The sequence below is a fragment of the Hippopotamus amphibius genome, chromosome 10 (assembly GCF_030028045.1).
Source record: "Hippopotamus amphibius kiboko isolate mHipAmp2 chromosome 10, mHipAmp2.hap2, whole genome shotgun sequence".
In the NCBI taxonomy this organism is placed as follows: domain Eukaryota; kingdom Metazoa; phylum Chordata; class Mammalia; order Artiodactyla; family Hippopotamidae; genus Hippopotamus; species Hippopotamus amphibius.
This window is the reverse complement of record NC_080195.1, coordinates 29,582,742-29,595,674: the sequence shown is the minus strand read 5'-3', so window position 1 is coordinate 29,595,674 and position 12,933 is coordinate 29,582,742. Positions and strand designations below refer to the sequence as shown.

The window sequence follows — 12,933 nt, the reverse complement described above, 5'->3', positions numbered from 1 at the left end:
ATTTCCTTGTGATCTTTATCTATGATAATTACCTTTGTAGATTGGTTATTTCTGTACTTTGTTTATCTGTAATAAACTTTGTAGATCCTGTGAAATGTTATTTTGCCTAAATCACTTGAGACTTGAGTCTTTAATAAGCATCAATATTCACTAAAGTCAATCTCTTTTGGGTTTCTGTGACTTGGCTAGAAGCTCTTGACACTAAGGATTAGTGTTCATTTTCCCTGGGGGTGTTCCACTAGGGCATTACTGTATAATGGCTTGATGTTGCCACATAGACTTCAAGATATATGATATTTGGGGGATTTTGTTGATTGGCCTATGTTTTATTGCATAGTGTGAACGTGTAAAGCTTGGTTAACCTGTATATAGGTAGCTCATTGTTGACTAGTTACAGTGTATTAGGATTGCCTGTAATATTTCAGCTTCTTACTACTGTGTGTGCTGGTAGGAACATATAATTTTTGTACATTATATTGACTGAGATGTTGCCTTTTTTATTTTACAAATACTTTGGAATTCAAATGTGTTTTTTGCTTCCGTGAGGATTAATTTGGAAAGGTTTTTAACGACATTCCACTGATTTCAGATTTTGCTTGAGATTGACTTCAATAAATTGTCCTGTATGTTCCAAATTAAATATGTGGACTTCTTCATTGCCCGTAATTTCCTGCCACAACGCAGTGGTCAGGAGGCCATCCTGGGCGGGAGTGGGCCAGCGCGGGGCTGAAACACCCGGTGCGTCCACCCCGCCGGCGAGGCCCGCAAGGTCCCGCGGGAGCCCGGCACGTCTCCCCGCAGAACGCGCTGCGCTTCAGGGCACGCGGGTCCGGAGACGCGGAGTCGGCGTGGTTCCCGGGAGGGCAGGCCCGGGCCGCGATCAGGTACGCGACGTCGGGGCGGCGGGCGCAGGCGGCCAGGGGCGACCCCTCCCTCCCTGCCGCCCCGCCCCGCGCGCGCCCCGCCTCCCTCGGCGCCGCCACGTCAGCCCGGAGCGCGCGATGGGGCAGGCGGCGGCGGCTCTCGCGGCCGAGGTGGGCGTGCGGCTCGCGCTGTTCGCGGCTTTCCTGTAAGGACGTGCGCTCGGTCTCCCCGGCCCCACGGCCCCCCGGCCCCACGGCCCCCCGGCCCCGCGCCCCAGCCCAGCGGGGGCAGGTCCCGCCGCCCGGCCGGGCTCCGCGCGCGCTTCCGGGAAGCCGCCGACGCGCCCCGCACTTCTGTGTCCCCTTCAGGGTGACGGAGCTGCTCCCGCCCTTCCAGAGGCTCATCCAGCCCGAGGAGATGTGGCTTTACCGGAATCCGTACGTGGAGGCAGAGTATTTCCCCACCAAGCCGATGTTTGTGCGTGGAGAACCGGCCTTCCTTCCGACCGCACGTCCCACGGGGCCGGGGGGCAGGCGGCGGGCAGGCGGCGGGCAGGCGGTCCTGGCGCCGCGGGCGCCTGCGCGGGGCGCTCGCCTGCCTTCGCCGATGAGCTCAGGACGAGACTCGGCGGCGTCATGTCTAAGGGCCGGCTTGAGAGAGCGGAGAGCCGTCCGCTTCGCCTCAAGAGACGGGTTCTGGGGGCCGCTGCCCAGGGCGGTGGCGGGGGGCGCCGAGGGCTGAGGAGCGCGCTGCGCTGTGGCTGCGCCCCGCTTGCCGGAGGGGCTCTTTCCCTCGCGGGCTGCGTGGTGGTTTCGGGGCGGTGCTGTTTCTTTCCGCGTGCTGAGCTCCGCCGTGTCCGGCGCAGGTCATCGCCTTCCTGGCCCCGCTGGCTCCCGTCCTCCTGGCCAGGTGTCTCAAGAAGGCGGATGCGGCCGACAGCCGGCAGGCCTGCCTGGGTGAGAGCCCCCTCGGCGCCGGCAGGAGCAGGCGGGGGCCCGCCGTGGGTGGAGGCCACCGAGCTGTGTGTTCCTGGGCGGGGGGGGGGGTTCTCCCTCGTACTCCACCTGCTACCTGTGAGGCGTGGTTCGCGTCCCGGGTGCACCTGCGTACTTGCACCTCCGGCGCATCCTCAGTCCAGGTCGGAGGTTCTCCGGGTGCCACCGCAGAGTGGCCACCGAGGGCCGGGATGGTTTTTATGCTCCTCTCTGGCCGGAGCCCAACCACTCCTGTGTCCCAGGAGCTGCGCTTAATGAGACGGGCCCGGCCGTTCCTCCTGGGCAGACCCCACCTACAGCCAGGTTCTTTGCTTTCCAGCTGCCAGCCTGGCCCTGGCTCTGAACGGCGTCTTCACCAACACAATCAAACTGATAGTGGGGAGGTGAGTGCCCAGAGCTGCGCCCTGCCCTCACCCGCCCCTCACCAGGAGGGCAGGCTCGCGCAGCTCCAGTCACACCGTCCCCGTGGCCTTTTCTCTTTATTCCCAATGTGATCTCTCTCTTCTCGTCTTAACACTGCCTCCCTTCCCTCTGCCTCGGTCCCTCAGGTGACTCACGGGCTCCTTTCTGCCCTGAACAGCATTTCCCACTGACGCGGAGTCGGTGTCCTCCAGAGCAACCCCAGAAGCTGCAGCACAAATCGAATCACTCTTTGCCCCGAAAACTAATTCTATGCTGCGGTGGCTTTTTTTTTTCTTCCTGATTTAAATATTGACCCTGGAAACATGGCTTTTTCAGTGGTGACTATCCAATCCTGATTCACATTTGCGACACTATTTGACCAACAGTTAATAGAATTACTGCTGTCTAACACAACCAAAAACTAATTTCTGGAGAGCAAATGATCCATGTTCAGACCTTGCTTATTTCTTCCAGGCCACGCCCAGACTTCTTCTACCGCTGCTTCCCTGACGGGCAGGCCCATCACGACTTGATGTGCACAGGAGATAAGGACGTGGTGAACGAGGGCCGCAAGAGCTTCCCCAGTGGACATTCTTCCTGTATGAATACCACGTGGACTCTACCTTTATGCTCTTTTTTGGATCACTGAATTTAACCTAGGAAGCTTGTTCTTGTATCTAGAAATCGGAGAGCCCCCTTCTTTAATAACAAGCTTGAACCTCGAATATTAAATAGTCAAAGACAGAGGAAGTAGTTTACCTTCATGAAATTTGAATGTTTTATTATTACTCTATTATTTGCCTAAATCCTGCAATCTTGTGCTAGTCATAAAAATACTAACCTTTATTAAAGAGTTAACTGTATGTCAGGTGCTCCCGAAAGCGTTTTAGATTTGTGTCTCATTTGATACTATAATAGCCCAATGAGATGGGTACTGTTATTTTTATGATTCCCATTTATACATGAGGAAACTAAGGCATCAGGAAGTGAAGTCCCATCACTAGGATTCCAAAACTATTCTCAGGGTAAATGTTCACTTTGGGACACGTTTTCCCTTTGGTTTCCTTCTTGCTCATAATTGATAATGTAGACGGGTGGTCTACACCAGAAGTTACAAAAAGGGATAAAAACGTGTTCATGTCCCCTGGCCTCCTCTTTTCCTTTAAAAGACGTTTACTTAGAGCTTTTCCCTCTTCTAGTTGCATTTGCTGGTCTGGCCTTCGCGTCCTTCTACCTGGCAGGGAAGTTACACTGCTTCACACCACAAGGCCGAGGGAAATCTTGGAGGTTCTGTTCCTTTCTGTCGCCCCTACTCTTTGCAGCTGTGATTGCACTGTCCCGCACCTGTGACTACAAGCACCACTGGCAAGGTAAGCAAGGCATCCCCGCCACGGACGCCTCCTCAGTCCTCCCATCATTTCTCCCCAGCACTTGGCACAAAAGATGCTCCCCGGGTATCTGCTGAATGACCTTGTAGACAAGTGAGCAGAGGATGGTCTGAGTTTTGTAGCAAGTGTGCGTTTATCATGACACCAAAGATGAGAAAGCACACTGCTGTCTTTTAAACAGATTACCAAGGAGGAACATCCTAATTTTCCCATTACTTTGAAGCATCATAAATTCAGAGTAAAGGCTATAAGAAATTTTTTACAACTTACCCTAAAGTTCAATCTACTTATTGCTTTAAAATAAAAGTCAGGTTCACTGTCATGAGACTTTTGTTCAGAAACGAAGGTAAAATTCAAGGAAACATAAGATTGTAATTAAACGAAAGAAATTTAAGTTGAATGATATAATAAAACATCCAAATTACAGAATATCTGCACAGAAAACCCACAATTTAAAACAAACAAAAAAACCTGACAGTATTGCCCAGAGGCCCTTAGGAGCTCTTTTTTAAAGAATAAACTAAATTTCTGCAGAGGCAACTCCTGAAGAGTTTATTCCTTCCTCTAGAACCCTTTAAATGGTGAGAAGGAGTTGTTGATTAGCATTAAGTGAACTTTTGTTATTCTTCTGAATTAAAAAAATTCAAGGTAGTGAACTCAGAAAAAGCCTTGTTACACTTACCCAACTAAAGATGTGTTTTGATTTGGTGTTTAGAGAACAACCTGATAATGACAGTCCTGCAACTGTATGATAAAATTAAGAAAACCCATACCCCTGGAATTAAGGGGTTTTGCAGGTAAACAAGTAGCGTAGCCTGCAGGGCCAAGCTCCCTCTGCTGGGCGGCGTCAGGTGAGTGAGGGAAGGCCCCTTGAGTGAGGGAAGGCCCATCTCCTCTGCTTTCAGATGTCCTGGCTGGATCCGCCATTGGCCTGACGTTCGCCTACGTCTGCTACAGGCAGTACTACCCTCCCCTGACGGACACCGAGTGCCACAGACCACTGCAGCGCAACCCTGCTCTTCCTGCTGTGCAGAAGCAGCCCGGCAGCCCTTGTCATTTTGATATTTAGACACTGGAGCTGCCTCCCTGGAGAACAGGTGAATCAGCCCCTCCTAACTCACCACACCCAGGACAAGAATTTCTGACCTTTAGCCTCCTGAGAGGTACAGGTGAGGACAGAAGCCCCAATGATAAATACGGTTTTGCCCCGGCTCACAAGCATTTATCACGAGGAGTCAAGGTCCTTTTTCACTGCTGCTAGCCACGCATGGCCAGTAACGAGATCTTTCCATAGTCCTCCAACAGCTTACGGGTCTGGTTCATTGGATTGATATCCCAGGATCTACAGTGTTTTTATACTTAATGTCAGTACTGTTCTTGGAAGGATTTTGTCACAAAGAAGCTTTTACATTAGCCCCACTTTATCCTAGAAGCTAGCATTGATTATCAAAACTTAATTTCCATTTCCCCATAGCTCAATATCTTAAAACCTGGGGCACGAGCAATTGAATGATTTTAGTTCTGTTTACTTTCTCTGGTGACAATTCCATCCTGCCTTAAATAGGAAAATGTCCAATCCTGGCTAACGTACCACTGTTATGCATCTCTTATCCAAGTCCAGCTAAATATTGCTGTCCATTGTGAATACGGTAAACATAAATGATTTGATAATTTGTTGAATTACTAAGTAAACAGTAAAAAAGAAAATGCTCAGGAGTGTGGATTCCATACTGACAGCGGGTCACTGTTCCCACCTCACTGTGTAACTGTGCTCACAGACTGCTCTCCCTCCACTCACGACTGAAGAGTTGTACAAAGGCACCAACTCTGCCAAGTGGCGAAGGCGGGAGAGGAGAGTCAGAGACGTCATTATCTGGAGGACAAATGAATCTTCTGTCCCAACCTCACAATGGGATGTAAGGAGCGATTATGAGACATCGTCGGAACTTTCTCTGTACTGTGTGATCATACTTTAAATTTGACCTTGTTTTGTGTATTTGTTTCTATAACATTTTCAGTGTATCTTTTTCCTTATGTAAATGCGATACTCAAATAAGATGGTGAGTGTGGTTTTCTGTACTTAAAGTTCCATTTGAGAACTGAAGCATTTCCAAAGTTAAACACTAGATTCCCCATCTGACGTAAGTGATTCAACCGTCTATAGTAGTGGCTGATGTTAATAATACCAAAGAAGCGTCTCAGTATTTACCTTTTAATCTCCACACTTTAACTCAGCAGTCAAGGGGAAAGGATCTGAATACAAGAAATAGGTATATTACTAACATGTAAGGGAAGAGAGACGGTATTGATTCTCTTTACGTTATGACAGGTGAGCCAGGTAAAAGTAGGCAACTGGTCAATATGGTTTTATTTCAGTATTTACTCAAGTTTTAAATATAATCACTTAAAAAACAAACATTTCAAAAAGTGCAAAATATTAGAAAGCTAATCAGTGCTATAATCTTTCCATGCAAACAATCTCTTTTGCTGAGATAAGCAATAGCGATTCTGCAGCTGGGAGTATGTATAAAAGGATACTCTACCAGCGTTTAAAAATAGGCTTGGCCAAGAGATTGCACATGATACAACTGAAGTAGTGCAAATAATATACAACTAAATAAGGAACTCAAGTCAAGCTTATTACCCTGTGTGATATACATCCATGATACCAGCACAGGCAGACAGACAGGACAGAAAGCTCTTTTCCAGTCCTCTGCCCCTCGCCACCAGGAGGGAAACACTTCCTAGTATAAACAGTGGTTTCTCTAGCCATCCAGGGTGATGCTGTCCATCTTTGGTTACAGGGACTCACTCTTGCTTGTCCTTTGGTTTACTCTTAGATTTTACTTATTCTGTTAACAGGAAGAGTAAATTTAAATTTGAAGACAACAACTTGATGAAAGCTTCCCCTTTAATATATACTGAATGCTGCTTACTTCTCAGTAACCATTACTTCAAACTCAGAGTTTATGTAGTAAAGAAAATAAAGTACTTCATATAGCTGAAACTTAATGGCTTAGTCAGCATTAGTCTATAAGCAGGTGGACAAGGAAAGGCCAGGCTCTCACCTTTACTCCAACCTCATCTCCAGGGTGACAGTAATTAACCTTCCGTCTGCTGTCAAAGAGTTGACTTATGTGAATGCTAAATGCCAGGGCTTTGGCTACCATGACATATTTACAAGAAACAGATACAAGAACAAAACACAGCTTGCCTGCCTCCAGCACTCTGTCCGCCAGGGCCTGCAGGAACCTGAGAGGAGTGTAAAGCACTGTCACAAAGAGAACTGCAAAGACAACGACAAACTGTGACCTGTGAGAAATAAACAGCGACAGTGCAGTGGCAAGCAAGATGCTTTGGAAACAGCTACCCTCCGTCCACCCTTCTTCAAGCTGCGGCGCACGTCTGCGCTCTGACGCCGACTCTGCAACAGCTCTTCCTGGCCCCACAGACACAGGTTTTCCTTTCCGAATAAGGAGCGCTTTCCCCTAGCCAGACCTGCCGCCCCACCAACACCGCCTGTGCCCGGAGCCTGCTGCACAGCCTCCTGCACTACCGGCCCGAGGAGGCAACGTGCTCATGTGTTTGAGGAGGACACTGTTGAGTACTCCCTTCACCCAGGCGGCTGTGGCAGATGGCGGACACAAACTCGACTGTGTCACCATCGATTTTATTCACCACTTAACAAGCAGTCAAAGCTGTGTAATTTCAGGTTTATCAGCTTTTATAACCCTGCCCTCAACTTAAGAACTAACAAATAACTAAGACAGACTTTGTCTAGAATCTCCCAGTTTGAAGTATGATATGACCTAAAAGGGTAGGTCTAGGATATATAACATCCTTGCTTTATAAAGATGCACCTGATGTGAACTAAACTGTCCACTTTAGACTCTTAGAGCAGCTCAAACAGCTGTAAAAACAATGAACAGCATCAGTGATTCTTAGCAATAAATCTGTCAGTCAGCTGTAGAGACAGTAAACAGTATTTACAGATTTTAGTCTTCATACAGTACAGGTAGGAAACAAAAGCTGGCTCAAAAGAATCTGACTGCCCACCAGTCTCCCTCATCCACTTAGATTCGGCCTTCAAATGCAGAGAACACCCACGAGGGATGAGCGGACCCCCAAAATGCCTTCTGAATCCCAGGAGTCTCTTCCAGATTAGAATATTTTCTAAAGATAAGCAATAATTTCTTAGAAAAATTTATACCCAACCCAAAACAAAACAAACTCAAACAGACTTTATACCATCTCAAGTAATAAGCAATAAAGTGTGGTACCTAAATACCACCATCAAAGAATTAAAGATGCAAACCACTCCCAGCTCTGAAGAAAGAATGGCAAGTGTTTCTCTGAAGCCAGTGGTAAAAAGTAAAAGGGTCTTCCCTTTGCTTTTCCACTCACTTCCAGAGAGGAAGAGCATCTTCCAAAGACCCCAGTGGTAAATGGCAGGCAACGTGCAGGAAATGACGCAGCTGAGGAGAGGGAAAGTGCAGCAACAAAGAGGCAGGTTTTCTGGGGAAGGATCCTTCCGTGTCCGTCTAGGGGAGAGAGTGGAAAAGGTCACCATGCTGGAAGGCAACCAGAGAGAACGCCAGAGTCTGACACACAAACTTTCTAACTACACGTCTGAAGGGCTGAGTGATGTAAATCCCAGGATGGGCTGTTTGTACTCAAAGCTGTACCTGTTGCCATAGTGACTCTTAGATACTCAGAACTATTAAGATTCTGAGTTTAGATCCTAAAAATGGCAAGTGTTACTGGACCAAGGTGCTGGCAAGACAAACACACACTAACCTTTCTCTAAGTGGCCTACTGTGCTTTTTTCCCCGTAAATTTAACCAAAGTCCCTCTAAAAGTGTGTAATAACCTAGATCTTGGTGACAGGCAACAAAATCTATATTTATAAAGAGCTTGAGCCTCCAGAGTTCCTTGTCACATGTCAAAAAGTAGGAATCACGCTGCACACATGACATTTAAAAACTTACATTAAGCAGTCATAGGTGGTTCATTTTTACTGTAAAGGCTGGTCAAGGAAGATACCCTGGGTTTGGTAGATTTCTTTGAGGACCAGCAGTACTGTATCTTCAGACTCCCTGTAAAGAGAAAAAATAACGTCGTAAAAAGAAAAAACTAACATTTGTACTATGTGCTTTACATATATCATCTCACTTAATCTACACAACCACCTTACAAGTTCACTTTTTTACTGCTTAAAAAAAAAATCTGACTCAGAGGTGATGTACCTGATGTACCTGTAAGGTAACCTTATAACAAAGAAGTCTTGCATTATGTCCTGTAATATAAAAAAGCCAGTAGTAAATGACCAAGCTCTATCTTTCCACAGAACTCATTCTCGAGACTACATGGAAGAGTTGTCCCCAAACTAAGAGTCACCTTAATATTTTACATGTTACTCACCTTTTTTAAAAAGCCAATACAATCATATGGATAAAAATCAAAGCTATAAAAGGATGTAATAATGAAGTCTCCTTCCCACTGTCTCTTAACCACTAGTTCGAGCTTCTGAAAACCGCTGTTAATCTCTCACGCATCTTCCAGATGTTATTCAGTGTGTGTACAAGCAATTACTTATATCCAGTTCATACAGAAATGTGATGATAAAAACCAGCACTCGTGCACTGCCTTAAGGGGATATGGCTCAAACACTCTTCTAGATCTGAGGCTGGACATTTTTTGAGTTATGGATCTAATGAGTTGAGAATCTAATGAAACCTATGGATTTCTCCCCAGAAAAGACCCCATATACATACATACCCCAAAGTGTAAACAGAATTTCACTGGACTCAGACTTTTTCTATTCCCCACAAGCTCCATATATGGACCGCAGGTTAACGAAACTCCTCCTATACCAATAGCTAAACCAGATGCTAAAATGCTGTGAACCTGACGCGTAAATAAATGCATATCCATAGAAAAGGACAGGAAGTCCAGAAACAACCAGAAATACTCACAGAAACTTAATACAATAAGGTTAGACCCTCAGATCTATTAACAGTGTTGCAACAGCTACAGAGCCATCCTGAAAATGATTTGAATCAACTCATACCTTATTATTAGGATAAATTTGAAGGGAATCAAAGATTTACATGTAAAAATGACACACTAAGCTATCAGAATAAACTGTGGTAAGGAATTCTTTGGAGAGCGAGGAAAATCTAAGTATGACACCAATTCCAGAAGCCAAAAAGGGAGAAAATAGATTTGTGTAAAAATCAAGTTTCTACTTAGCAGAAACCAATGTACCCAATGTCAAAGACAAACTGGGGAAAAGGTATTTACAACTCACACCACAGATTTATCAATTAAAAAAAGATCAACATTTCAATATAAAAGAGAATCAAGGGTATAGATAACTCCCCAAGAAGAAAATTAAAATGGACCTTAAATATATGTCAAGATGCTCAACCTTATCGGTAATAGGAGGAGGGTGATAAGAACTACACACAGTGCATGACACATACACTGAAAACCACAAAACACTGCTGAGACTAAGGACCAGAACGCGCTGAGATACCGCGTTCGTGGGTCAGAAGACTCAGCATCGTTAAGATGTCAGTTCTCTCCCCAAACTGATCTGTAGATAAAATACAATCACAATCAAAATCCCTAAAAAGCTTTTTGGTTGAAATGAACAAGTTCACTCTACAATATATATGGAAATGCAAAGGACCTACAATACCTAAACTAACTACAAACAGGGACGACAAAGATGGACTCACGATACCTCATTTCAAGCATTACTGTAAAGCTACAGTAATCAGGACACTGTTTCATTCGCATAAGGACACACACAGATCAGTGGAACAAAACAGAGCCAAGGCAATTCGACAGTTTCTCCGTCGGAATAAACTTCTCAACAAATGTTGCTAGAATAACAGGAAAGCCACACAAAAAACAATGAACCGCAATCCTTTCCTCACACCATCTTTAAAAATTAACTCAATCGAAATGGATCATAGACCTAAATGTACAAGCTAAGAAGACACAACTTCTAAAACAAAGGAGAAATCTTAATGATATTGGATTTGGCAAAGATTTCTTAAACATGTCAGAAAAGCACAAACATCAATAAACTGGACTTCATCAAAATAAAAAACTTTTGGTCCTCAAAACATACTTGCTAGAAAAATGAAAAACCACATCCTGAGGAAAAAAATAAGTGTATCTGAAAAGAACTTGTAAATAAAATATAAAAAACTCTTGAAACTTAATAATGAAATAATCCAGTTTTTTTAATGGGCAAAAGATTTCAACAGACAGTTCACCAAAGAAGATGTATGAATGGCAAGGGGGATGGATCAAGGTGGCAGAGTAAGAGGACATGGAACTCACCCCCAAAAAACACATCAAAACTACATCTATATGTAGAATAATTCTCACTGGAAACTGGCAAAAAAAAAACTGTACAACCCAGGCTGTAAGAAAGATCCACAGGTAATCATTTAGGATGGGAGGAAAAGCTCTCAGTTTGGAAGAGGACTCAGAGGCAACGGGAGAATGCACAGGCGGAGACCCACCCTGGGGAGTGAGCAGCGAGGGCCTCAGATTGGATGCCCCAGTCCTGGGGCCCTAATGAGGGGAGATGAGCCCCCTTGGCTGGCTGGAGGGCAGCAGGGCTGTGGGAGTGTGTGCGTGCTGGCTTGCCCCCAGGCAGGGCGAAGAGTACAGTTGGAGGACTGCTCTAGTGGCTGCCAGGTTTCCCCACCTGGATACACAGCTCAGCTCCCCTTCCTCCATGATGATGACGCAGCACTGCACAGGATCCAGGGCTGCCATGACAGGGAGAAACACAGCCAAGGGATGTAAAGACAGCCAAGGGATGCAAAGGCAGCCAGGCCTGGGGCGGAGTCTGGGTGGGGTATTAGCAGCCATTGTTGACACTTACTCAAGCAGCATATCAGAAGGAGCCCAGAACTCTGATGGTGGTCCCTACCCCACCACTCACGCCCTGATACACGCTGAGAGTCCACACAGGTCCCAGGCACCCTGAAGTGCAGCCCCATAACAAGACAGGGTGGCGGAGGCTGGGGGCAGTGATCAGCTGTGAGGGGCAAAGGGGACGTGCATCCGAGGCTGCAGCCGCATATGGCAGACAGCTCAGGCCTCTGTCTGCAGAAGGCCCACATGGGCCCCACTTTTGTCCACCCTCCCCAGCTCTGGAGCAAGGGTTCCAATGCAGGGAGAGGGGAAAACGCACCTGGAGGGAACAGAGCCAGCCTGGGCCCCGACCCTCAGGGCTTCGACTCCAGCAATCTGGGATCGGATCCTGTCCCCAAGTTGCATGGTGACAGCCACTGAGCAGAGGGGAAGTCCCGCCTCACACCCAGCTCCAGCTCCTCCATCTCCAGCCCCACCCCCTACTAAGGTGATAGCTGAGGAAAGATGTGACTCGTGTCCATGTCATCAAATCCCATTCTCCTGCCAAAAGAACTGGGTACACAGTCTGTATAAGGATGCTCCCGCGTAAGAATACCCCTTTAAGACTGCAACAGGTAACTGTTTCACCTAAATTCATAATGACAGGAAAAAGTTAAGCAAAATGAAAAAGCAGAGGAACTGCTCTCAACTAAAACAGCAAGAGAAAACCCCTGAAAAAATAATGTAACAGAAATAAACACTTTACCAGGTAAAGAATTCAGAGCACAGTTAATAAAAAAATTTTAACTGAATTAGGGAAAAGAACAGATGAACATAGTAAGAATTTTAACAAGGAACCAGAATATATAAAAAAAAGACCCAATCAGAAATGAAGAATTCAACAGCTGCAATAAAAAACACACTAAAAGGAATGAATGTCAGACCAAGTGATACACAAGAACACATAAATGATCCAGAAGATAGAATCATGGAAATCACCCAATCAAAACAGCAAAAAGAAAAAACAGGTTTTAAAAAATGAAAATAGTATGAGAGATCTCTGGGATAACATTAAGCATACCAACATTCACATTACAGGGTCCCAGAAAGAGAAGAGAGAGAGCAGGACATCGAAAATGTACTTGAGAAAATTATGGCTGAAAAGTTCCCAAACCTGAAGGAAACAATATCCAGGAACAGGAAACATAGAGGTTCCCAAACAGACTCACACCAAGTCATAACATAATTAAAATGGCAAAAGGTAAAGGTAAAGAGAGGCTTCTAAAGGCAGCAAGAAAAAAGAAAACAAAACAGAGTCATACACAAGGGAATCCCCATAAGGCTACCAGCTGATTTCTCTGCAGAAACCTTACAGGCCAGAAGGGAGTGGCACGATATATTCA

At 45.8% G+C, this 12,933-nt stretch overlaps 2 protein-coding genes across 7 annotated transcripts in view; one reads left to right on the top strand and one right to left on the bottom strand.

Moving 5' to 3' along the window:
• DDHD2 (DDHD domain containing 2) overlaps positions 1 to 12,933 on the bottom strand; it is a 37,481-nt gene that overhangs the window by 4,838 nt on the left and 19,710 nt on the right. For 2 of the 4 annotated variants that reach the window (XM_057697653.1, XM_057697656.1), the window contains 2 exons: positions 8,638 to 8,745; positions 6,000 to 8,190 (listed from right to left, as the gene is read on the bottom strand). In XM_057697653.1, the coding sequence (XP_057553636.1) occupies positions 8,664 to 8,745 (82 nt within the window). In that variant the 3' untranslated portion in view covers positions 6,000 to 8,190; positions 8,638 to 8,663. Of the gene's footprint in view, positions 1 to 5,999; positions 8,191 to 8,637; positions 8,746 to 12,933 lie in introns of those variants that run through there. The other 2 variants (XM_057697654.1, XM_057697655.1) reach the window with 2 other exon arrangements.
• PLPP5 (phospholipid phosphatase 5) lies at positions 981 to 5,730 on the top strand. Of its 3 annotated transcripts, XM_057697672.1 has the most exons (8): positions 981 to 1,069; positions 1,233 to 1,341; positions 1,730 to 1,820; positions 2,179 to 2,242; positions 2,736 to 2,860; positions 3,461 to 3,631; positions 4,555 to 4,746; positions 5,428 to 5,730. In XM_057697672.1, the coding sequence occupies exons 1-7, from the start codon at positions 1,002 to 1,004 to the stop codon at positions 4,716 to 4,718; spliced, it is 792 nt and encodes a 263-aa protein (XP_057553655.1). In that variant the 5' UTR covers positions 981 to 1,001; the 3' UTR covers positions 4,719 to 4,746; positions 5,428 to 5,730. The 3 variants fall into 3 exon arrangements, with proteins under 3 accessions (XP_057553655.1, XP_057553654.1, XP_057553656.1); XM_057697671.1 differs by having other exon boundaries at positions 4,555 to 5,727; XM_057697673.1 differs by lacking the exons at positions 4,555 to 4,746; positions 5,428 to 5,730 and having other exon boundaries at positions 3,445 to 3,611.